The sequence below is a fragment of the Cuculus canorus genome, chromosome 13 (genome assembly GCF_017976375.1).
Source record: "Cuculus canorus isolate bCucCan1 chromosome 13, bCucCan1.pri, whole genome shotgun sequence".
Taxonomy (NCBI): Eukaryota; Metazoa; Chordata; class Aves; order Cuculiformes; family Cuculidae; genus Cuculus; species Cuculus canorus.
Window position 1 is genome coordinate 21,336,781 of NC_071413.1, and position 23,838 is coordinate 21,360,618.

Consider the following 23,838-nt stretch of genomic DNA (forward strand, 5'->3'; position numbering starts at 1 on the left):
CAAAAGGAGCGATGCACCCCTGGTTCGGATGGTCTGGGGGATCCAGGCAGAGGGGCTGATGCCCTCTCCGTGCCCCCCCGGCAGCCAGGCAGCACCGGGGGGACATCAGGGGTGACTCAGCACGGGGGGCGCGGGGGGTGACTCAGCACGGGGGACACACTAGGGTTACTCAGCACGGGGGGCGCGGGGGTGACTCAGCACGGGGGGGGCACAGCGGGTGACTCAGCACCTGTGCCGCGGGGGTCGCCGTGGCGGTCGCCCCCAGCCCCTCTGCCGTCGGGGGCAGGCGCGGCGCGGGCAGCGCATGCGCGACGGAGTTGTGAATGGTGCGGCTGTTCGGCCGAGTTTACGAGCGGGGAGGAAGTCGGAGGGGAGGGGGGAAGCGGGAGGAGGAGGAGGGCGCCGAGGGGAGGAGGGCGCCGGCGGGGGCTAACAAAGGGCGAGGCTGAGCGCTGGGGCTGGGACAGCGCGGGGCGGGCAGCCGGCGGCCCCACCACCATGCCGCGGGTTGTCCCCGACCAGCGCAGCAAGTTCGAGAACGAGGAGTTCTTCAGGAAGCTCAGCCGCGAGTGCGAGGTGAGGCAGCGCCGGGGCTCCTGCTCCTTCCCTCCCTCCTGCCTCCGCGCGGAAACGTCCCGGGGGAGCTGCGGCGCTCCCCTGCCCTCTCCTTCCCTCCCTCTCCCTCGCTGCTCTCCCTGCTCTGCCCTTTCCCCCTTTCTCCCCCTCTCCCCTGCTCCATCCTTTCCTCCCTCTCTCTCCCTGCCCCATCCCTTCCTACCCTCTCCCTTCTGTCCCTTTCTCCCTCTCTCCGGGCTTTGCCCCCTCTCCCTCTCTCCCTGCCTTCTCTTCCGTCTTTCTGCCCCGTCCCTCTCCCTTCCTCCGCCTCCCTCCTGCCCTCTCCCTCCCTCTCTCGGTGTTCCATCCCTCTCCCTTCCTCCCCTCTCTGCTGCCCCATCCCTTCCTCTCCCCCATTCCTCTCCCTTCTCCCCTCCCTCCCTAACCCTCTCCCCTCTGTCTCCCCGCGCTGACCCGCCCCTGCCCCGCAGATCAAGTACACGGGCTTCAGGGACCGGCCGCACGAGGAGCGCCAGGCCCGCTTCCAGAACGCCTGCCGCGACGGCCGCTCCGAGATCGTAAGTGGTGCCGCGCTCCCGGGACGGTGTCCTCCGCTCCCGCCGCGTTCCCATCAGTGAGAGCTGCCGAGGGGGGCCGTGCCGGGCTGCGGGCAGCGCTGGCCGCCGAGGGTTCCGCTGTTGGGCAGCGGCGCGGCCCGGCGGGGCTCCCCCGGAGCGGTGCTCTGCCCCTCCCCGCGCGCCGGGATCGCCGCTTTAATTTTGCCCTTTTTTTTTTTTTTTTTTTGCTTTGCTTTTTGTCCCGGAAACAGTAGTTTTCAGAAATGAGTAAAACCGTTCAGAAGACGCTGTCTGGAAGGAGCTGTTTGACGTGTTTGTGAACGAAATCGAATGCTTTTACCATCAGGCTTTGAAACTCACAACTTTGTCCCCGCTTCTCTCATTCATCATTTTCTCATTCAAGGTTACTCGCTGTTGTGGTGAAGTAGCCGAGCACCGGCCAGTTATTTCCTGATTTGATTTCTGCTGTGACCCTTCTATGGGATCAGCATCGCCTAGTGTTGAGTTCTTAACTCTTTGTCTGCATGAAAATGCAGAAGTGACCTGTCTTTCATTTACAGTATGTAATGAGAGACGGGGTCCATGGGAAATAGCCCCTGCTTTCACCAGGGTGGGTTTACGATGGTTCTTTAATTTCAGATGCTATAGGTCCTGCTAGTCAGTTCACAATGAAATTACTTTTATGCACGATGAAATTCTTCTTATGCACGTCCAAACAAATGTAATTGAGTTACTGCTACTGATCTTGTTCATTTGTATTCGTGAGTAAAAGGATATTCACTCAAGTACCTGGTTATCTTTTACTGAGTAACTCTATCTTAGCTGAATCTTATCCCTATTTGTTACCAGTGGTGGTAGAACCTGTAGTATTGTTTTGCGAGAGCTCCCCTTTAGTCAGTCGCTTAATTTTACTTCGTTTTTTACATTCATTTTTCATTGTGCGTGTTTGTTTCCTTTAAAAGGTCACCAGGGAAACAATAGGTAGGTAAGGAAAACATAGTTTGCTAGCATTTGAAGTTCCTGCACAGGTCAAAGTACGTAGTATACCTGAGTCCTTCCCTTTAAGAAAAAAAAAAAAAAAAAAGGAAAAGACATATAGCTTATAAACTAGCTTTCTAATGCAGCCTATGCTGTTATTTGTATAAATAAGAAATCACTGTAGTTTCCCCTTTGTACTTGTAAGCCTGCTGATGTCTTTCTTTGCCAGAACTTCATCTGTTGGAAGCTATCAGTGTTGCCCATTCTATGTATTGTTACTTCTACTTAATTATAAAACAGCATCTAAATTCCTTGGTCTGAAACATCTGGTTTTGTTTTGTTTTGTGAACAGGGCACAAGTAGTCAGGTTTATTTAGAAATGTAGTGTGTGTAAAGACTGATGTTAAAAAGAGCTAGCGATTTTACTCTTTTTTTTTTTTTTGCTGTCTTGAATGTTTTTCCAGACATCAAGGATTTATTCTTTTACCTCCAAAGGCAGCCTTTGCAAATGACCTTACAAATTTTTAAGCAGGCAAAAAAAAAACTGGGAGAAGAGCTGGAGAGTTAGTTTAGAAGTGGCAATAGGTTGTTGGTTCCTTCTGTCAAGTAACTCTTGGTTGAATAAAGAAAATCATTACCAGTATTACTGAGAAAGTAACTGTGAAATACTAAACAAGATTTCAGGTGTACTGGTCTTGCTTTGATAACCTGAAAATAACTCTTATGTGTTCAGTTTGGTTTGGGAGGCTTCCTACCTACCTGTTTGTTGCAAGGTAGTTGTATTTACATTGTCCGCTGGTGGTTCAGATCACCCTTCTGCAGCCTCGTAAGTTCTCTGCAAAATTTGAGCATATTTCTATGATTGCATTTCAGACTGAACTTTAAAAGGCTCTGTATAGAAAATTATTAATTATATAATTATAATGCTTTTAGATTTCCTTGTTGATAGAAGAAAGCTGTTGGATATGATGTTGTCCTGTGTGGTTACTAGTGAGACTGTTCTTGAGTTTTTTGGTATTGACCAATGATTTTGATTGGAGACGCATGTGGGTATTTTAATTGGATGGGTTTATTTGTTCAAAGGGAGGGAACCAGCTTCAAAAATCTGGAGAATAAATATCTGCGAAGCTTTTTAAATAGCTTATGATTTAAATGTTACCTGCATGACTACACAAGGATGCCGGAATTCATTTACTTTCATTTCTTGGATATTTTTCCCCATGGTTTTCATGGCCCTCTAGCATAGGTTGGGGGGTGGAAGCAGGGAGGCGCAGGCACTCCGCTGTCTCACTCCGTTTCCCAGGAGGCAGGTATAGTGCTTCTGAGCCAGTATCCTTGGGGTCTGCAGAAACCAGGGTGGTCCTGGGGGCTGCAGTGGTCAGCTGCTTCGCGCTTGGAAGTCTTGACTCTTGACATTTTAAGTGTATAATTAAGGGTTGTAAAACATGTATTTGCTAAAGATGCTCGTGATCGGAAGGCAGTTCTTGAGCAGACTGGGTGGTGATGACTTCAGAGTCAAAAATATTTGGAGATAGGTGTCATTTTTTTGTTGATATGTAAATGAAATCACTTAGAAAAGCAAAGAGATAATACCCACTAGTCAGCCTGAAAGGGATGGTCTGCAGCCCTTGCAGTTTTGACGCTTCTTATTTGTGCAAGTGTATCCTCAATGAAGCTTCTGTTACATAGATTGGAATGTTTGTCTTTGCGTATTGCAGGGCAAACAAATATTAATGTACCAGTACATAATGTACCCCCTCCCAGGATTAGTAGGACCAATTTGTCAATTTTAGTGTCATTGAGAATGTGCTTAACAGGAGGTTTAACAAGGAAAAACACACACCAAACATCTGCTTTTGAGGACAGCCTGGAATGGAACCTGCTTGCAGAGTATCAGTCTCTCTTGGTGGATAGGAAAAAGTCGAGACAAAGCACTTCTACTTTCCAAATGGGAGGTATTAATCCTGTGACAGACAGCGTTGCAGTGCATGACCGGAACTATCTTAAATAACATGTAGAGCTATTGTGTCAGAGGCAGCAGCACAGTTATACCATGAAGTTGCTGAATTCTGCATTGCTTGAAAGGAATTAAGCTTGTCAGGAAATTCCAACTATTAGAGTAGTACTAATATAGCTTTTAAGAAAAACTGTATTCTGGATTAATGGCCATTTAAATCTAAGTGATCGTGGTAATCAAGGCACTTATTTGATTGAAACAAATTATGCTCAACCCTGGGATTTTGAGTAGATTTTATATTCTGGGAGCATATTTGAGCTTTGCTTGCTTGCAGGACATAATCTTGTGTACCAGGAAAGGGTATAAATACAGTGAATTTGACTTCTACTTGCAAAAATCATTTTCTATTTTGTGTTTAGAAGTTGACACACTCTTCATGGCTTGGAGTTGATAATATAGACAAATGAATATAGAGAGTTTATGAAGAGAACTGATTATGATTTTCATTTGAAACCATAGAAAATTATTTACTTGAAAGTAGTGTATGCTTTTTCTAGCATGGTTAAGTCAATCCCTTTAATGATTTTACAAAGTGCTGCACCCAAGAATTCCTGTTCTCACTGATACAGCATCTGCAGATTCGGATTTCACTGGTGTCTTAAGAGGACTTTATCTTGTGAGGTTTAATTGAGCTGTGTAATGATGCTACTTGCCTGTAGACAATAAAATAAGAATATTTACAGTTCAGATAAGTGTTTATCTAGCTAGAAGTAGATTGTGAAAGGAGAAAAGTCCTTTTCCTTCCTAAAAAGTAGTCTTGGGAGCTAAATTTCCTTTAGCAGTACTTCTAGAGATATGTAAGCTTTTTAAAAAGCATGGGCGATTTTTAACGTTGCAGGTACTAAGTTGGTGCAGGGTGTGCAGACACAGCTGAAAGGACAGATTCTAATGTCAGCAAAACTGATTTCAAAGAAGTATTGATTCCATGTTGTATTTTATATCCAAAGCAGCCAATGGCAAATGTTGTCAAAATGGAATCAGATGTTTGTAACTTAATACTTAAGAAAAATGATGAGTGCATGTTTTTTACTCGAAGTATTCTTCGTGCTGCCTGGCTTAAGACATAAACTGATGTAAAAATAAATGACTGCCTGCATAATTTATGTAATGTCTTGCTCCCTGATCCTGTTTGTATTGATTTTTCTAAAAGGCTTTTGTGGCCACAGGAACCAATCTGTCCCTCCAGTTTTTTCCGGCCAGCTGGCAGGGGGAACAGCGACAGACACCGACCCGGGAATATGTTGACTTTGAAAGAGAAGGAGGCAAGGTAAGAAGGAAATTGTTGCTACTGAAAGAAATTCTTATGTTGTGCTTATGATTTTATTAGTGTGGACCACGTGTATGATGTGGAATTACTAATATTTCACATCTCGGTGCGTGTAGGTGGTCACACGAGTACAGCTGAAAGCTGGTACGATTAAATCTGGTATCACTTTGTTTTAAAGCATGTTAATATTTCTGGAGGGAAACACGTGGGCAGTACTGGTGGCTTTATTATTTTGAGGAACAGAACTTTTTTTTTCTGCTGTCATGCTGCATAAAATTTTGGAGGAACAATTTAAACTTGATGTTGAGTAGGTGCTTCTCCAGTGGTTCAGAAACTGGACTTTGGCCAATGAATCGTGGTAGACTAATGAAAATTTGCACTCTGAACAGGTTGCTTCTTTGGGTCTTAGGTTGCAAGTTGATACAGCAAGCATTCAGTGTGGTGCTTAGTGGAATGAAGCTTTTTTCCTCGATTTTTACCATGAGCTGTAGTACAGAAGAAGAATCGCTTTCAGAATTGATTTCTGATTATTTTTTTTTCTGAGCTCATTGTCCCATAGACTGATTATTGAAAGCCAGAATTCCCTAATGACAGTGATGCTTGCTGTGAAGCTGTATTAGGTTTAAAGTCAGAAACTTTGCTTAGTCTCATCAGAATAAAGTTACTGAAATCACTTACAGGTGGTTTTGTTTTACAGGAAAAAACATTCCTTTAACAATGTAGATGCTATCTCTTATCTATGTTACTGTAGATGCTTTGAGACTGATTCAAAGATCAGTGGATTCAATGGCAGACATTCTGCAAACCTCAGTAGGTTTGGACCAGCACTTAAGTCCTTGTAGCCTTTCTGCCTCGGGCTAATTTCTATATTGTTTTTTACTTTTAAGATTTTTAATAGACTATACAATTCTTGCTTTAGCCTAAAATTTTTTACCTGCTCTTGTAGGTTGTTACAGCTGATGCTACCAAACCTAGCAGGGTGGAGGGAATACTTGAAGCATACTCAGGCTAAATGAAATATTAGGTCTTTATAATGCTGGTAGGTAGAAGATAAATGTTTCCTGTAGTGGGAAAACTTGATTGGAAGGAAAAAATGTCCTGAGGGCAGATACAATATTTGGAATTATTGAGGAGTTTTTTTGGAAAAAAAAAGTTTTTTCCATTATGTCCTGTGAGGCTTGCAAATGTTTGACAAACTGTGGGAGAAGGAGTGAAGTTGGCTGTGCTGGGTACTGGCTACTTTGCTGAGGAAACTGAATTGAATCTGGCTCTTACTGAAAAATATTGATTCTGGCTCACAATTGAATGAGGAATTTTTCTTGTAATGTGTAAGCCTACTGAAGTCTCTCGTCTTGCCGGTTCAAAACTAATTTTATTTAGTCCTATGATTTTTTTAACTTTGTTTTCTCTGAATGAGTTCTTAAGGTACTGAACAACTACATCCATTTTCTTGTGTTGCCTTAATCATGTAAGAACGTAGTAGATATTCTGTGTGCTAAAGTAGAGCATGAGCCTCATTAATGAATGCCACTCCTTGTTTTATGTGTGTTTACAGTAAATTCTAGAGTGCTTTGCTAAGAAGAATTAATCGGAATGAGGCTAGAGGTGGACAAACTAATAAATGGGAGTAGTGCTGTGCTGTAGGTCGAACAAATCACAAATTCCCTGTTATAATCAAAATTTACCAGTGTAAATCAATGCAAACATAGGCTTGCTTTGCACAGAATTAAACTTGTCTGAATGTGAGCCACTCCCAGAACTTCAGAAGAGGAGGAAGCAGAATGGGAGTGCATCTTGTGTTATCAACAGAACAGTTAAATGTTTCATACGAAGTATCTGAGATTTTGTCCTCTGTAGATTTTTGCCGTTTGGCCTTATCAAGAATTTCTTTCATAGGCTTCAACAGTCTCTTAATGCCATGTGATTTTGTAGCTCTGTGCCATATTGTTTGATGAGCTTTGATTCTTGAGGCGATGCATAATGCCTGTTTGTTCATCACTGGGCTTAAGCCAGCAAGGCATGTTTTTAATTATATGAATGAAAAAAAAGGCTATGAGGGGAGCTGTCAGTTAATTATTATTTTAGGCATTGGTTTGAGATTAAGAATGTAGATAAGCTTAGCAATGCTAGAATATTTTTACTCTGGAATTCTGCTTCACTGTTTGGCTAAGCCTATGATGGCCCAAAATAGTTTATCCAGTTGAAATATGTCACTATTGTGCCTTGGCGGTGTTGTACACAGACTGGAAAAGCTGCCAGTGCAATGTCTGATAGAATTGCTTCTTAAACGATTGCATTTTAGAAAGAGCAGCATTCTTGTGAATCTATGTGACAGCTAGAATTCTGTGAATATCTGCCTCATAGGCTGGAGCTTTTTCATTCTGGTATTTCTTAGCTGAAGGGGCTTTCCTGTGCTCAATTTGTCTTTTAATTTGATGTGTCTGATGTTCACGATGGGTGGGTGGGTCTCTAGTGGATACCCTGTCTTCTTTAATTCAAGAATTGGATAGCTGAGTGTTCACTTAATGTTTTTACTCATGTTAAACTAAAGCTTAACATTTTTTTTGGAGATGGTTTTAACATTTTGTGCTGTCTTTACCCTGTAGCAAATTTAATTGTGTACTTGAGCAGTTTTTCAAATTTGTCATAGCAAAAGTAGCACTAAAAATAGGTCCCTAGATTGTAAAAATCATAGAACATTGTATTTCATTTTCATTGTGGGAGTGTATTGGGTGTGTCACGTTAAGCGTATGTCATGTTTCTGGCTATTCGAACCATACTGAGGTGTCCTTATCCTTTGTCTTGTCAGATAATGTGCAGTTTGGGTTTTTTAAAGAATAAATTAATGGATTTTGTCAAGAAATTCAGAGCCAGACGGTGTAGTAGTGTAATGTATTGCCTTAAATCTTGCATAATTGAACCCTGGAATGAAATAAAGAGCTCTATTTTTATCTTTGTTCACTGGTACCATTAATTTCTTAGACTAGCTTTATTGTGCCTAATGAAGTTCTTTATTTTTTGCTTCAGTTTTATACTGATACCATATGAACTTCAGGCTGAAGTGTGTGTGTGTGTTTGGACTGCAGGCTTCTTAGAATCTATTTTTATTGAAAGTCCCCTTGTTTTAAGAACTGTGTGATCAACTTTCTTTTCACGATTCATTTTGTACACCGTTACAATAAGATGAAATGCCCCCAGTTTTCTTTATTTGAGATGTTTCTATGTGTCTTGTCTCTCCTTACCTTCAAGAACACTAGTTCTCAGGTATTCTTTTTTATTGTCTAGATACCAGTTACTACCCTGATGAGGTGTGTGAAGTTCTTTTACTTCCCCACTCCTTTATAATTCTGTCCTCCATCTCATTTCTAACATGGCTTGACTTCCTGTCTGCTGGTTTTCGACAGCTGCTCATGAGCCAGAGTCTTCAGCACAAGCTCATTTCAGGGTAATACGCTGTGAACTCTGCTGCTTTGGAGGAAAGCACCTCAGATGTGATTAAATGGATTCAGAGTGCCTGCTGTGCCGCATGTGTGATGTAGCTGGGATTGCTACTTGTTAGAGTGTTTACTTTGTTCTAGCTATAAATAAACATTACCAGACTTCAGTTTTCTCCCTGAAAATGCTGAGTTTCTACTCATGCAGATTTTTTCTGTCATTACTAGGAAATTTTATTTGGCTGTAAGTTGATGTTAAGTGCTGAAAAACCTGAAAATCTCTGTTGTGCTGCAGACATTACAGCAGTTACAGAAATGTGATGAGAAAGAAAGGTGCTGTATTTGAATAAAAAAAATATATTTGAACAGCAGCCAACAGCACCAGTTTTCCACTTGTCCTCTTTTTTCACTCCGGGTTTAATAGGTGGGACTTGTCCTCAAATCAACTTTTTGTTTTCTGACTTTAGCAATAAAATTTCATGGACAATTGGGATGGTGTATTGGCTGCTTCATTTTCTGAGCAAATGTGGTTTCCTGTCAAACATAGAGTCTCAATGTCCCAATAGATTCCAATAGATAGATTCCAATAGTCCCAATGGATTCCCAACCCAGGGAAATTTGCTGGGAAAGTGAAGAAGTGAAGGCTTAATTAATGAGAAATATATCTGAATATCAGTGCTAACCTGTATCGAATTGGAAGTTTTACTTTCTTTTTTCTTTTGTCTCCTCCACTTTCTTCAGAATTTATGAAACATTAATTCATTCAAATTGAGTTGGAGTAGCAGCTTTCTTTTTTCTTTCATTAGGTATGCTTGTTTTCACCAAATTGGTGAGGGTATCTGGGAAATTAATTTACAATTTCAGCTTTTGTTTTATCCCCACTGTGTTGCTAGAGAGACATATTCCTTAAGTTTTTAGATTTTGAGTCCAGCAATATGTGGGATATTTTGCATTGTCACCATCTACAGTGTTCTCACAGTCAGCAGTTGCTGGTATATGTTCTCTGCAAGCCACTGAGTGTCTGGACAAAAGCGATTAGAGTTTTAAGTTTTTTTCCACGTCAGTTGGAAAGGATGTTTGATACTAGGTTTTAGGGGAAAAAAAAAAAAAAAAAGTATGCTAGAGTCGTAATTGTAATTGAGGATCATGTGATGTGCTACCACATAGGGCAGACCATCTCAGCCATAAGATGTATGTGGTCTTAATGGTTATCAAGACTTCATTCTTTTATTTGTCTGCAGTAATTCAATGCTCCTTCAAGTTATTGTGAAGGTCTCTGCTTAAAGCATTTCAGGAGAGAGTGCTACAACCCCAAAGAGTTGGGAACCGCCTGACAAAAGTTCACAGAGCTCTTTGTACATGGTGGACATGTATGGGCACGTAGGATGTTAACTTAGTTAAGAAACTAGCAAATGTGAACCTTTAAGTGGTACCAGGTGCATTCTTTGTGGACTATCTCTTACTATGCGGGGGCATTTGGTTTCCCAGGAGCTCTCCTGTTCAAACACTTTCTCTTGCAGAACAGTCTTGTTTCTTCCAGATCTGAACTCCAGCTGAGGTTGGTTGCGTAGCTCTTTGCACAGTCTTTGTCTGATTTTTAGCTAAGTCCCTTAATGCACTGGTGGGTTAGGATAGTGATATTTTGAAGTCAGATTCTTACTGGGTTCATTTGCTGTTCTTCTGCTGTGTGCTAGAAGAATGATACAGAATTCCTCTTCCGGATTAATTTCAGTTTACTTCTGGAGTGTGGAGCCAGGAATATTTGATTGGTGCCTGTCCTCCAAGCTGGTGCTTTTCCTGAGCACCCTTAAGCTGTTCATCTTACTACTGGGGTCTGACGGCCTCATCACCCCAAGTTGTTGCAGTAACTGGGAGAGAACCTTCTGGGAAGAGCAGCTGGTGGTCCATGAAGGCACATAGAATCATAGAATGGTTTGGATTGGAAGGGACCTTAAAGATCACCTAGCTTCAGCCTCTTTGCCGTGAGCAGGGACATCTCCCACTGCATCAGACTGCTCAAAGCTTCATCCAGCCTGGCCTTGAACACCTCCAGGGATGGGGCAGCCATGGTTTCTCTGGGCATCAGCTGCTGAACTGTGTGCTCTGGCCCTTTGAGGTGCTTTTGCCTGCTTCAGCCAAGGGAAGTGGTGTTGCCGTGATGAAGCCCACATTGCTGACATTCCTTTTACCTTTCTCAGGCTTTTTCTGTAAGCTTTAAACAAGAAAGTCAGTGTGCAGTTATTCTGACAGCAGATAAATGTGTTTGGAGGCATATGCAGTCTGTACCCAGCCTGTCTAACCAGCTTAATTTTTTTCTTGGAGTTGCATGATGGGGGTCCTGCAAAGGCTTGGTGCATGAGGAGAATCCACTTGCCTGGATTGTCCCTTGATCAGTTTTCATCCAGGATCATCTATGTGGCTTGTGTAAAATATTAGTTGTTTGCTATAGGTGCTTGTGATTCTAGGTTTTATTATTGTGTTTGTCCTTAAGAGTCTTTTATTTAGCAGAGACTTCTCAGTTTGTTTTTGTTTTTCTCCAAATACATCATTTCTTTGCTTATGATCCTGTGCCATTTTTGCTTTGCAGAAGACTGAAACTTTTCCTTGTTTTGCCTGGATACTTTGAGGTATTAATCATTATGACCTGGTACTGCTATTTAATTGAAACTCCATTTTAAGCCAGGTAATCATGGTATACATTTGCTTATTCAGTTTTCCTCAAAACTGGGAGGTGCATCTATCTGCACCCAGCTTATGCATTATTAGCAATGAGGAACTTGGGTCTGGGGAAGAGACAGCTCACAGTTTGTTAGGTACACGTTGTCCTGTGCTGGCAAGCAGCCGCTGGCTGAGATTTGGACAGTTGTTCTTGAAGAGTGATTTATCATGGGGTGCCCTCTATCACTCAAGCATGAGTCACACCAGGCATCTCTCATGTGATGAGTATCCACAGCCTTTTCCCATGGATCCTTTCACTCCCCCTGTCCTTCAGATACTTCTGTTACTGTGTGCAGCCTTGTTCGTGCATTATGGTGCCTGCAGTGATGATACCGTTGTGAAACAGTGCTTCTGAGCAGTACTGCCAGCATGGTTGTATTGTCTGATGCCTACCTGTCAACCCTTTCTTTTGGTCCCAATTACTTCAGGTCTGCTGTCAGTAAACCTGCTATTGATTAGCTTTTATTACATGTTGTAGCAGCAGTTATTCAGGCTTGAGCTTTTATTCATACCTTGAGCTTTTTCCGGTGATCTACGAACACCCATTAGATTTGTATAGACAAGACTTTAAATTTACTCATACCATCATCCTGAAGTTTCCCAGAAAATGAACAAAACCAGCATTGGTAAGCTAAATTTTGCATTTGGGAACCAGCTATCTATAAGGACAGATGAGTGCTATGTGGATGAAAGCAGTAATTGAGATCTCTACAGCAGAGAACCTGGAAGAAATCCAGGCACTTGGATTGTTGAATCCTCTTGTTTGCATAATCAGTCTCCACTTCTTAAGCAAAATTGTTAATGTTACGCTTCTCTTCTCTTATGAATGAGGAAAGTAAGAACATTGCTGTTGGAGGATGTCTGTTTCTTTGTGAAAAATCACTTAATGCTTCATATTTAAAAAAGAAAAAAATCAATAAGATGATGAAAAATTTGCTACAGGGAACTGTAATTTTTCTGGAAGTTACTGTAATGTTTCTTCAAGCTTTATTGTCCAAAGCACAAGTAACAAAATAAGCTAATTAGCTTGCATAATTGCATATTTGATACTTGACAAGTTGGCCTGGTGAAATATGTACTGTGACAATAACACGGGAAAAATATGAGGGCTCTTGCATAAGACTACTATTCCAAGAAGATGAGTGCTAATGAAAGGATCATTTAGGGGGGGTAGTTGGTACTGCAGATGTTTTGTTTAAGTAGAAAGTCTTTATATTTTCTGTAACAGTATGATCTCGACTTGCATGTGAGATCCAAATGGCAGCTACCTGAGGATTCTGTGCCAAACTTCTGCCTTCTTTTGGTATTGAAGATACTTGGCTTCAACAGTTGCAGGCAGCAGCTTTATGTTGTGGGACTTATGGGTATGCAACTTGTTTTATCTGTTCATTTCAGTATAAGTGTAGAAGACAAAATCTATGGAAGGTGGCAAAGAGCTCTTAAAGCTGGCGTGATTTTTACAGTAATGGTCATTAAGCTTCAGTTTTACGTTGAAATACAATGACCAAGGACAATGTTGTTTGTCAGATATTTCAAACGCTGGAATCTAGGGAAGAAAGCAGCTTGACAGAGGCTTTTATGTCCTGATGAAATATCTTTTGGTGGCAGTTGAGGAGTAGCCAGCATTGTTTTACAAAACAGATCTGAGGTGACAAGAAGTTGGGTTTGGCTTCTTTTGGAGAACTAATACAAGCTTAAAGAGTGCTAAAAAATAGCTAAGGCGGGAGGATGAAGTAAAACAACTGTAGTAGTGTATTTTTAGCATGCTAGTTAAGAGTTTTTTTGGGATTTCTTTAGAAACGTTGCATGCGTCTCTGTTTTGGTTATATTTTTATTAGTATATTGAAGGTGAGCCTTTTATCTTGGAGGAGGCAAGTGTGGGCAATCAGTCACCCAGTGTCCGGATGCCTCCAGCTAGGGGAATCTTGTGTCCCTTGCAGTGCGATTGCATAACCTGGCAGCACCGTGGGGTTTTGTAGCAGAAAGATATCAGGAATTTAGTTACAGCAAACCAAGAAAGCTGTCGTTCCTGATGACTGCAAAAGGTCTTAAAACAGAGTGTTCATGAAATATAGAGGATGTCGTTTGGAAAAGCAGGATGAAATTTTTTTCAGCTCTGTTCTCACACGTGGAGCTTGAGAATCAGACTTTAGAGGAAGTCCAGCTCGTGTCAGCAATGCGTTTTTTGTGCTTCAAGAAAATGAATCAGTAGGTGGTTTATAGGGAATAAAAATGAAAAGTGCATAAGAATTTAAATCTGTTCTTCTCTCTTGCAGATCATAGAGAGTTGGTTCTCTGCTTTCCTGGTCTTATGCTGGCAGAATTCTTGTTGCATTTTGGGCAAACAAGGATGTATTTATGTTTTTCACTATCTTTATAGTTATGTTGATTTCTTTTTTTTTCAAGGTTTTGTTATTTGGAGAACTTACTATTAGACTTATCTGCAAGTGCTAATTACTCTGTTAGAGAAAATTCACAGCCGTTGCTAATGAGGTTTCTCTGCAGAAGTGGATAGTTTTCTACAGAACAATTATGACACTGAAATTTTATTGGGTGATGAAAGCTAAGTAGTTGTTATGGTGTATAAAAGACAAAATTACTAACTTGCATTATTTTAAGGCTTGGTACTTCTTGCTGAATAAACATTCATCCAGTCTTTCCAGGCTCTAATCCTGCTTAAGGGGAAGGGATGAGGCTGTCAGAGCGTTCAAGAACGTAATAAGAACCAAAAGGGAGAAAAGGCAACTTTACTTGCCACTCTTTTGCTCAGGTCAGCTCCTGGATAGTTTTTATTAGTTGCTTGCCCAAATTAGGTACCTTCTAGTTAAGAATGTTTCCATTACACGGTTCAAATTTGCAGTTAAAAAATACAATTTCAATAGAGTATTTATTTACACACAGGTGGCGTGGTGTGTAAATGATATGCTATAGAGAAACTTCTCTTGCTTGACCCCCTGTTGCAGTTTCTAGTTATAACTGCTTTTTGCTATGGTGTTTTGTGAAAGCTTGTAAAGAACTGATTTCCCAAGCAATTTTGAAATTTCCGTCTGGAAAATCTATTCTGTCAACGTGGCAGAGAGCAGCGTTGTGTGTCCCTGCTAGTAACTGGGTTTGTGAGCAGGAGCGTTTGTCAGTGAGATGCATGTATGCTTGCAGCAGCAGAACAGCAGTACTTTCCTAGCAATATTTTGCTGCCAAAACATTATTCTTTTCAAATGTTACAAGAAAAATTGGGTCTTTTTTTAATGCATGCTGTGAATTTAAAATCCAGCCATCTTTCTTGTGTAGAATCTAGTGGTAAAGATGTGCTGATAAAAGACCCCGTAACGTTCTACAGGGGAAAACCCCAGCATGTATTTGCCTTTCAGATTATCCTTGTATTATCGTCACTGCATTTTTGTGGATTCTCAGTTCCAGCTATGGGTTAGGGTTTGCCTTTTTGAAGGCAAATGGAGTGAGTCTGAGCATGAGATGCATTTCATGTTGAGAGGTGTTAGACCTCTTTGTAGTGACACTGCAAAACCGAGAATCCACCTACTCTTTGCTTTGTATGAGCGGTTTTTGGTGGTTTTGGTCAAGTGTTTCCAGCAGCTGCAGTATTTTGGAACTGTGTCTGGAGACTGATTTGTTATTCAATGATGAGAATAATTTTTGTGCAGTACCACTTCAGTATTTTTATTCTGCTAACTTCTAAGCACAAGTACTGACCAGTGATCTTAGTGAGGAATAAAAGGCTATAATCCCCACAGGTTTTAATCACATTTGTTCTGACATCCTTAATGCTTCATATCTGCTCTTAGTTACAGACTTGTTTTTCAGTTAACTGAAACAGTAACCTGCATAATGTCATGAAACATTGATCTGCTTTGGAAAAGGAACCATGATTACATAGCTAAGCTAACTACGCAGAAAAAATCAACTAACAACAACCAGAATCCCATTAAAATATCAGGTTTTCTAAAAGTGACTTGTAAATTCTGTCTCTCCCATAAAGTGAGGAAGATATTTTTTCTGCTGTTCTTTTTTGAATTTTGAAACCAAACCAGAAAGCATCACTGTAGTAATTCAGTAATGCAGAAAGTGTGTGGATAGAGGGTTTGTCACAGCTCTGATGCTGCTTGCAAAGGCATTTTTAATGCGAGTCCATACATGGATCTCTTTTCTACGTGGAGTTGTAAGAGTCGATTGTGCTGCATCTGAGTTTTATTGGGGGGGGGGGGGGTCTGAAACCTTAGTTTTATTTGTAGTAAAACCAGCTGATTTCTGTAAACAAACTTAAACATTGGCTGTAATATGTAATACCAGAATATCGGGTTTTGCTATGGAGCTGAAAATTGTAGCGAGTATTTTCTGAGACAATTTTCCAGTTGTGAATCATAGTGCGTTCTTTCTTGAGGAAATACACTAAGGGAATGCTATTGCTTGTTATCCAAACACCTTCTGCTATAAATAGAGAGCTAAAATAGATTTTTGTGTTGTTGGTGTTCTTGAATGGAACTTATGGCATAAGTTTTTTTTCTAGGTATTTTTTTCTCCCTGTGGCTGTGAAATGCCCTAAGCTGATATTTCAAGCTGTGTGTCGAATGACCTTTTACATTAGCAAGTATGCATAGGCACGTATAAAATTCATATGTTTCTTTTGAGGGGGAGAGAGAGTGCATTTAGGAGTCTAAAATAGGTACTAAAAAAAACCCCTGTATTCCTCTGACTCCCAAATCTGGCAGGTACAGTATTTTCATAACGGTTAGACTAAATTAAAAAAATCTCTGTGAGAAATTAAATCATAGTTGCAAATTTCAAGCTTTAAATTTATATTAATGAGCTCCAGGTATGCAGAAACAGAATGAGCAAGGCATATATTGCTCTAAAGGGAGGAGAATAAAGGGGTTTAAAATCTTCAATAGCAAATTTAACTGCTTATATACAACACCCGCCTACAAATAGTAGTTAAATTATTCAGCCCTCTACTCAGCAATTTTTAATTTTTGCTATTAAAATTATAGTGCAGGCTGTTAGCAAATCATGGGCTATTCTGTGTTTCAGCAAATTCTTTTCTTCAAGACATTTTGTTCCTCACAGTCGATGAGTTTTTCTCTTCTGCTTTTGGTGACTTTAAAACATTATTGTATGAATGACTGCATTTACAACTTTTATTTTTCTTCATATTCTTTTTTTTTTTTTTTTTTTTTTGAAGCATAACAGTCTAGATTGAGGCTCTTGGCAAGCATACTCTATTGTTAATATTTCTGGTTTTGTTTGAGGAGTTGACCTTTGTTGGAGCTGATGAAGTAGACTAACATTTTTCATTTTGAACGTTAAACTTTTTTTCCAGAAGTTCTTCTTGTGGCTGGTAAAAACTAATGCCTGGGTTGCTGGTTTTTGGTTTGTTTGTGCTTGCTTTTTGGGTGGGTGTTACAGCATGCACAGGTAAGAGAGGAAAAAGGAGAATGAGAGTGGGCTTTCTGAGGCACTGGTTGTTCATTGAATCATAAAGGTTGGAAAAGACCTCTAAGGTCATCAAGTTCAACCGTCAGCCCAACACCACCGTGCCTACTAAAACATGTCCTGAAGTGCCACATCTACACAGTTTTTTAACACCTCCAGGGGTGGAGACTCCACCGCCACCCTGGGGAGCCTCTGCCAGTGTTTCACCACTCTTTGAGTAAAGGAATTTTTCATAGTATCTAATCTAAACCTCCCCTGGCACAACTTGAGGTCATGTCCTATCACTTGTTCACTTGGGAGTAGAGACCAGCACCCACCTCTCTACAACCTCTTCTCCAATCTTCTCAATCTTTCCAGCCTCTTACCAAGTTATATACATAGTCTGAAGTGGCCAGTGAAATGTCTTTGTGTGGTCAGAGAGTTGTAGGTCACAGGCAGAGCCATGGTGGTGCTGTGCCACGGGCTGTCTCTGGGGATCCCATGCTGTCCTGGAAGTCCCAGGCCAGCAGTTGCTGGTGAGATGGGACAGTCGCCCTTGGGGGTGACCTGGGTGCCACCCTGGAGAAAAAGAGAGTTGTCTTCAGGTTGAAAGCCACAGGTGGCTCACCCCTGTGCAGCTGTTTAGGAAAGACTCGTGTTTTGTCAGGAAGTGGCAGTTCTTTGCGTTTTTGTTAAGTAGTGTACAGTTCAAATTTTAGCAGAACCTCATTTTCGTGTGTGGAAGTTGTTTCAAGATGTCACTTTCAAAATAACTCGGAAAATAATTTTCGTTCTGTGTTTAAAGGAAGAATAATGTTTTGAGGCATGAGACAGAAGGGTTGATATAAATTTGTTGGGGTTTTGAGCTCTTAGGGTTTGTAATGTCTGTTGTGCCAAGATTAAAAGTGCTAAAAAATCTACTTCACTCATAGTGACTTTTTAAATGGGATTCTTTTCATCTGTTCCTATTTACTGTTTCACACAGCGATAACTGTTAAAAGGGTTTTCTCTCGCAATTGAACTGACAAAGTCAAAGTACTGTAAACTCTGTCCATGACTTGGTTATTTTTCATTTTTCTTTTAAAATGTGAGAGTTTGGTATCTAAAACCAAGTCTGAAGCCTCGTTGGCTTTTGCTGTCATTTAAATGTTGTGATGCTAATGAAGATACTCTGTTTTGCTGCCCAAATAATTGAGGATTTTGTTGTATAAGTTCTGTTGCAAAGTTTTAGAAAAGCCTTTTCCTTTTTTTGCCTTTCATAGGTTGCTTCATCTCTTGTGCTTTGCCCCCTCTGAAACCCAGGCTAGCAACCTGTCTCTGATTGCCACATGCGACAAGACTCCTGGTGTTTGGGGAGGGAGGACCAACTCAACTTTACCTTTCAAAACAGTTCTGCCAAATCTGTATAGCGAGACCATCGCGTGTTGTTTGTGAAAATGTGTCATAGAAACAGAATGGTTTGGGCTGCCATGGGCAGGGACACCTCCTGCTGGATCAGGCTGCTCAAAGCCCCATCCAGCCTGGCCTTGAACACCTCCAGGGATGGCGCGTGTAGTTGTGCTCCTTTAAGTTTTCTCTTAAAGGAAACAGATGAGTAGATTATTTCCTGTTTGAACATTTTGGATAGGTGGTCTCCATTTACTTGGCGGTGTACGCAGACCGTGTTACTGGAAGCTGAATGATGAGTCCAGACTCATTTAACATCTTTCTTAGTTGCAGTAAATGTTTACAGCGCTTTCTTTCTTAGTGGCCAGTGTTTCATATATGAAGTCACCACTGGGGACACTGCTGTTTAAATATTTGAAAGTGCGATATGATTCAGGGGAGGATGAGATCAAGACTGGGATGTATGTACTCAGCTCAGCCGAGAGAGAGGCAGCTTGTGTGAACAGTTCTGAATGGCAGGACGTGTGTGTGATGAGGCAGATGGTGAGTCAGAGCTGAGGCTCTGTGAAAAAAACTATTTTGCTCCACTCTGCTGGGAAAATTAAAACAGAAGGGAAAGGACCACGTCACTTCACTGGGGACTGGTGTTTCCTGGGGGGGATGAGGTTGGTCTGGTGTGGCAGTGGTTGCTGTGAGCATGCTGATTCATTAGGCAGTAGGCGGTGAGAACTGTCTGCAGTCTCTTGGGGAGGAAATGGCTTTGTTGCTGTAGGGAGAAGGAACATTTTCTGTAACTGCAGGATGTGTGGATGGAGTGTATAGATAGCATATCTGTAGCACATCGGTTAAATACCCTGGTGTTGTGAGATAAGGATTTACTAGAGGACTAAAATAGGATGTGAAACTGAGGTTTGGCGTCTTGTGCTCAAAGAAAGCAGCTTTTTTAAGTCATTGAGAATTGTCCTCTCTCTGCTTCACTATATTCAAATTAAGTTTGGTTTTTAAAATACGAACGAATGATGTTGCAGGAGCCAAGTCCCTGTCTACTTTCAACAACGAAACTAACTCCCAGTTAGTTGGAGTTGGAGGGGAGGGTTGCTCATTTAAATGCAGATGAAAAGAAGTAACAGATGAGTTGAAAGAGTATAAAAAGGAAGGTGAGATTCACTGTATATTGAAGGTGTAGCACAGAGGTTTTTGAGATCAAGCTGGCTCAGAGGCTGAGAGAACACAAATGCAGCTCAGTGACTTAGAGCCCGACATGCAGCCCCTTCTCTAGTTTATAGTGCTGTTCATCCTTCATCCAGATCATCTGCCAGCAGATAAGGGTGTTTACTCTTGTGTCAGCAAGCAGAATATTTGTTCTAACATGAAAAGCCTGTTTCCAATGCTGAAGTAATGCATCTGCTTTTCCCATTCAAAGAATTCTAATGCTTCTTTGATTTTTAGTAGGAGTTTGAAACAGCAGATGTGGTTTAAGGTGAAAGGAAACTTTTGCATGACAGCCACCTGAACAAAAGTGCTGCTGGCCTAAGCTTATAAAAGTTGCAGACTTCAGTATGTGACCGTTTACCTAGGTCTCAGAATCTCGCCAACTAATTAGGTTTGGCTGTGGCAATGTGGAAAATGAGGGCTCAAAATGAGGGACATCTTAATTTTCTTCCTTCAACATGTGTACAATAATGCTTGGGTCAGTTACACAACTGTCTGCTATCACTGTCAGAAAAGCCCAACATAGCTGGTGCACAGGATGGGCTGTACTCTGAAAGGAGGCGGCTGTATTATACGTCTTTTCCTCTTGTGTGTCCCTATAATGGTGTTTCTTCTAAATTCTTCCACTGAATATGTAATTAGAAATTGCCTGACTTCCAGCCTCTCTGTCTTCCTACTGCTCTCTAGCACTTTCCACCTCACTGTGAGTTTTACAAGACTAACTTCCAGATATGACGAAAAGCACCCAGGGGTATGGCAAGGATTTATAAAATTCTATAAGCACAGTTGATCTGGGGTTTGCAACAGAGCCTTGAAAGTTATTCTAACAAAGACATCCTTTTATCTACTTTTAATCAAATTGTATAGCTCAGTAATACTGGGGGCAAGTTAGGGTCTTTATAGAAATAACGTAGCTTTTGCCTTTGCTGTGTTACTGTGATTGTCTTAAGCCAGCTTTCAGAACAGAGACTTCTGGAAGTTTTTAAAAGGCAATTTTGTGCTGGATTTTGAGGTGCCATAACAGACCGTGTGCCTATAGACAGGAGCAGTAATTTATTAATAAGTCTGTTAAGTTCGGAAATTGAAAGGGGACCAGCATGGCTTTATCTGAAAAGAAGGAAATATGTGGTTAAACGGTTTTGGCTACAGTCTTAGGTGGTTTCCGTTCTCCAGAAAGAGGAGAGGGGGAAAAGGAGTCTAAATTCCTTTCTCTAAATTAAAGAAGCACCAGTGTCCTTTACTACGTGTTTTAATTAGAGAAAAGTTCCTGCAATCACACGTGTGGTTTCAATATGAATTATACTAAATTGGAATAATTGTATAGGAATTTCAGAACTCAAATATCTTGCAAAGGAAGTAATCCTTTCAGAGGTAAAAAATGTTTATTATCTGAGTTTTCAACACGTCCAAATCCAGTGGTGTAAGGCTTTAAGGGCTCTGATTCAGGAGCAGAATGCTTTATCTCAAAAGGTCAGGCTGTGTGGCGGTGGTTTCCAGGCTGTGTTGTCAGCTGCTCAGCTGTCGGTCAGCATGCTTAGGGCCGATAGTGGGCATCGGAAATCACATCGGCGCTCTCAACTTGTTTCCCTTTCCCCCTCTGAGTTCCAAAGACTTTTGTGGAATCTCCAGCACTGCTGAGGCTTCCAGGTGATGTGTGAAGTGTTTCATTTGAAGTACTGAGCCCTCAGCTCGGCATCCGAGCTGTCTGCTGCTTGCGCTGAAGTTCGCGTGTGATGCAGCAGGAGCTGCTGTGACCGAGGCTGTTGAACAGTGCTGAAACAAGACAGTGGCGATGTAATATTCCTTGTTAAGCAAATAAATAAAAAATACTGTCAACTTGAAAAGCTGGATTTTGTCGCCTGTGGAGGGTCCTTTGTAGCTTTAGATGTCCCAGGCTTTTGTCGTGGCCCAGAAGGATAGGGGAGGCTAGGTGAAAGGTAAACCCTCAAGGAAGACCAGAAGAATGCTTGATTTCTTCTGCAGAAAGTGATTAGCATTACACTACAGACTGTTTTGTCTTCACAGACCGGTAGTTATATTGTGCTGCTTGCTTTTTTTTTTTCTGCTTTTGAATTATTCTCCATTCCTCTTAGAAGAGAATGACTTCTGTTTCTAAACCACTTAAATGCATCTGTTAAATTGATAGTGCATACTTTGTTTTCATGTGCAATGAATGAGTGAAGACTGTGCTGAAAGGCAGTAGTGTTGTATTTCATATTTTGAAATGATTCATCTTGAAATGAGGGCTGTGGGACGTGGTTTCCTGGTAGTCCATGTCTTACTCATGCTGGTTCCAACACCTCGGCATGCAGAGGCTGTTGGCTGGTATGTCTGCACCCTGCATGGTGTGCTGTCGTCGCAGAAGACAGGTGTGATGACTTGCATAGCTAGTTCTGTGAATGCAAGGGCAGAAAACCAGTCTGTCCTCTTCTCAGCTGAGACCCTGCGGTAGGAAAGCTGATTCAAAAGAAGATATGCTTCAACTGACCTCTATTTCTTAATTCTTGACCTATGATATATTGCACTAACTAAAACTTCTGGAACATATCACTTAATACTGAAGTGCCATAAGTTGCAAGAATCGAGCTCGGATCAGATGTGTATTTTCTTTGGCAAATGATTACTTGTCAATTGATTTAATGTTATTTGTTCCCTTTCTTCCACTCATGGATTGCTTTCCATGTTGTTCAGCGCTTAATTTTAGCGGGACAGCCTTTGCGTGAGGAAAGCTTTCCTTCCTTCTGCACCTCCTGTATTGCTATGCCTTTTCTTTTTCTGCTTGAGTGACCTTAGCTGATAAGCGTGGAACTGAGCAAGTAGGCGCAGTCTGGGCTCTTTGAAATGCTCTACGGCGCTAGACATCAATTATGCTTTGAGGATTTGTCAGAGGATGGATTTAAAACTATTAGAGGAGGAGCTGTGTTAAAATTCCCCTACCTCCTGGTAGGACCGCTCCTGAAGACTGAAGAGACTCGCAGGCATTTGAATGTCGAGGCAGTCTTTAAGTCTAAGTGGGTGTTGGCCTGCGTGCACACTTTGTCTCTCTGGCGATTCAGCCTAGGCAAATGTCTGTTCCATAAGGGGTTTTCACTTGAAAGAACTACTGAAGGTTGATTTCTGGGTTTTTTTTCCTTTACAATTTGGGTAGTATTTTCTGCTGCTGTTTTTTTTAAGGCTGATGTCATTAAAGTGTTGAACTCACGTAGTGTCATATTTGCTTCTTTTAAATTTCCTGTGTGGAGATTAATCTTTGGCCTTTAGAAGAAGAAATACGTCTGCTTCAAATCACTATGTGCTGTGATCTAGATGTAGGGCCTTAAGCTCTTGCATTATTTCTTGCTGCAGCTCAGGGCACTGTGTGTTGATGCTACAGATGGGATTTGATCATCTGGTGGTGCTTCTTTTGAAAAGCCTTTCACAAATGCTAGAATAGACACAGGAAGACTCTCTTATTTTTAGCACGGTGTGTGTATATGCAGCGTATTGTACTAAACTCTGACTAGCTTGTGAATCTGAGGAGGACTGAAGCTGATGCTTGTTCTTTGTTGAAAGAGCTCACATACCAGGGTAAAACGTGGTGCTTCCTGGGAGTAGGAAAGCCTGTGTTCATTTAACCATTTAAATATGCTGTAAAGGATCCTCCCTGTCTGGCTGGATGCTGCTTGCTTTTTGTGACACGAAGGTAAACTGACAAGAAAAAGCTACTTTAACTGAAAGCAGTAACAGAATTCTAACCAAATCCTGATACATGCCAGTTAATAAAATGAGAACACAGCTTAAATTTATTCCATCCAGTACAGTAGGCAAAAGTTACCGCACTGGCTTGGTTAAAATAAGTTCTTGGAAAGGAGGCAGGAGAAGCTGTTAACTGGAGTTTCATGTTACCAGCTGGTTTGAATATTCTTCTAAGAATACACACAGAAGCTTCCTGCATCAGTATTTTCATTGTGCAGGCATGTGGTAAATGCTTTCAAACTAATAGCATGTGTTTTGCTTTTGTTTCAGGTGTACTTGAAGGCACCTATGATTCTCAACGGTGTCTGTGTAATCTGGAAAGGCTGGATAGATCTACAGAGGTTGGATGGTATGGGCTGCCTGGAATTTGATGAAGAGCGAGCACAGGTAAGACGTTCTGCCGGTAGCTACTATGCCTTAGACATTTGTCCATCTGGAAGGGAACACGTAGTGATTACACATTCTAATCTGTTTGCTTTGTTCTTTCGCTTTGTGTACAAATTCCAAAGCAAATTTAAAGTATACAAGTTCAAT

General features: G+C 41.3%; 1 protein-coding gene across 4 annotated transcripts in view; it reads left to right on the plus strand.

The window, feature by feature from the left end:
- Positions 1-372: 372 nt before the first annotated feature.
- CBFB (core-binding factor subunit beta) overlaps positions 373-23,838 on the plus strand; it is a 44,264-nt gene continuing 20,798 nt past the window's right edge. The window contains exons 1-4 of one of the 4 annotated variants that reach the window (XM_054078767.1): positions 381-576; positions 1,047-1,133; positions 5,279-5,395; positions 23,575-23,691. In XM_054078767.1, the coding sequence (XP_053934742.1) occupies positions 499-576; positions 1,047-1,133; positions 5,279-5,395; positions 23,575-23,691 (399 nt within the window). In that variant the 5' untranslated portion in view covers positions 381-498. Of the gene's footprint in view, positions 577-1,046; positions 1,134-5,278; positions 5,396-23,574; positions 23,692-23,838 lie in introns of all 4 variants that reach the window. The other 3 variants (XM_054078765.1, XM_054078766.1, XM_054078768.1) reach the window with 3 other exon arrangements.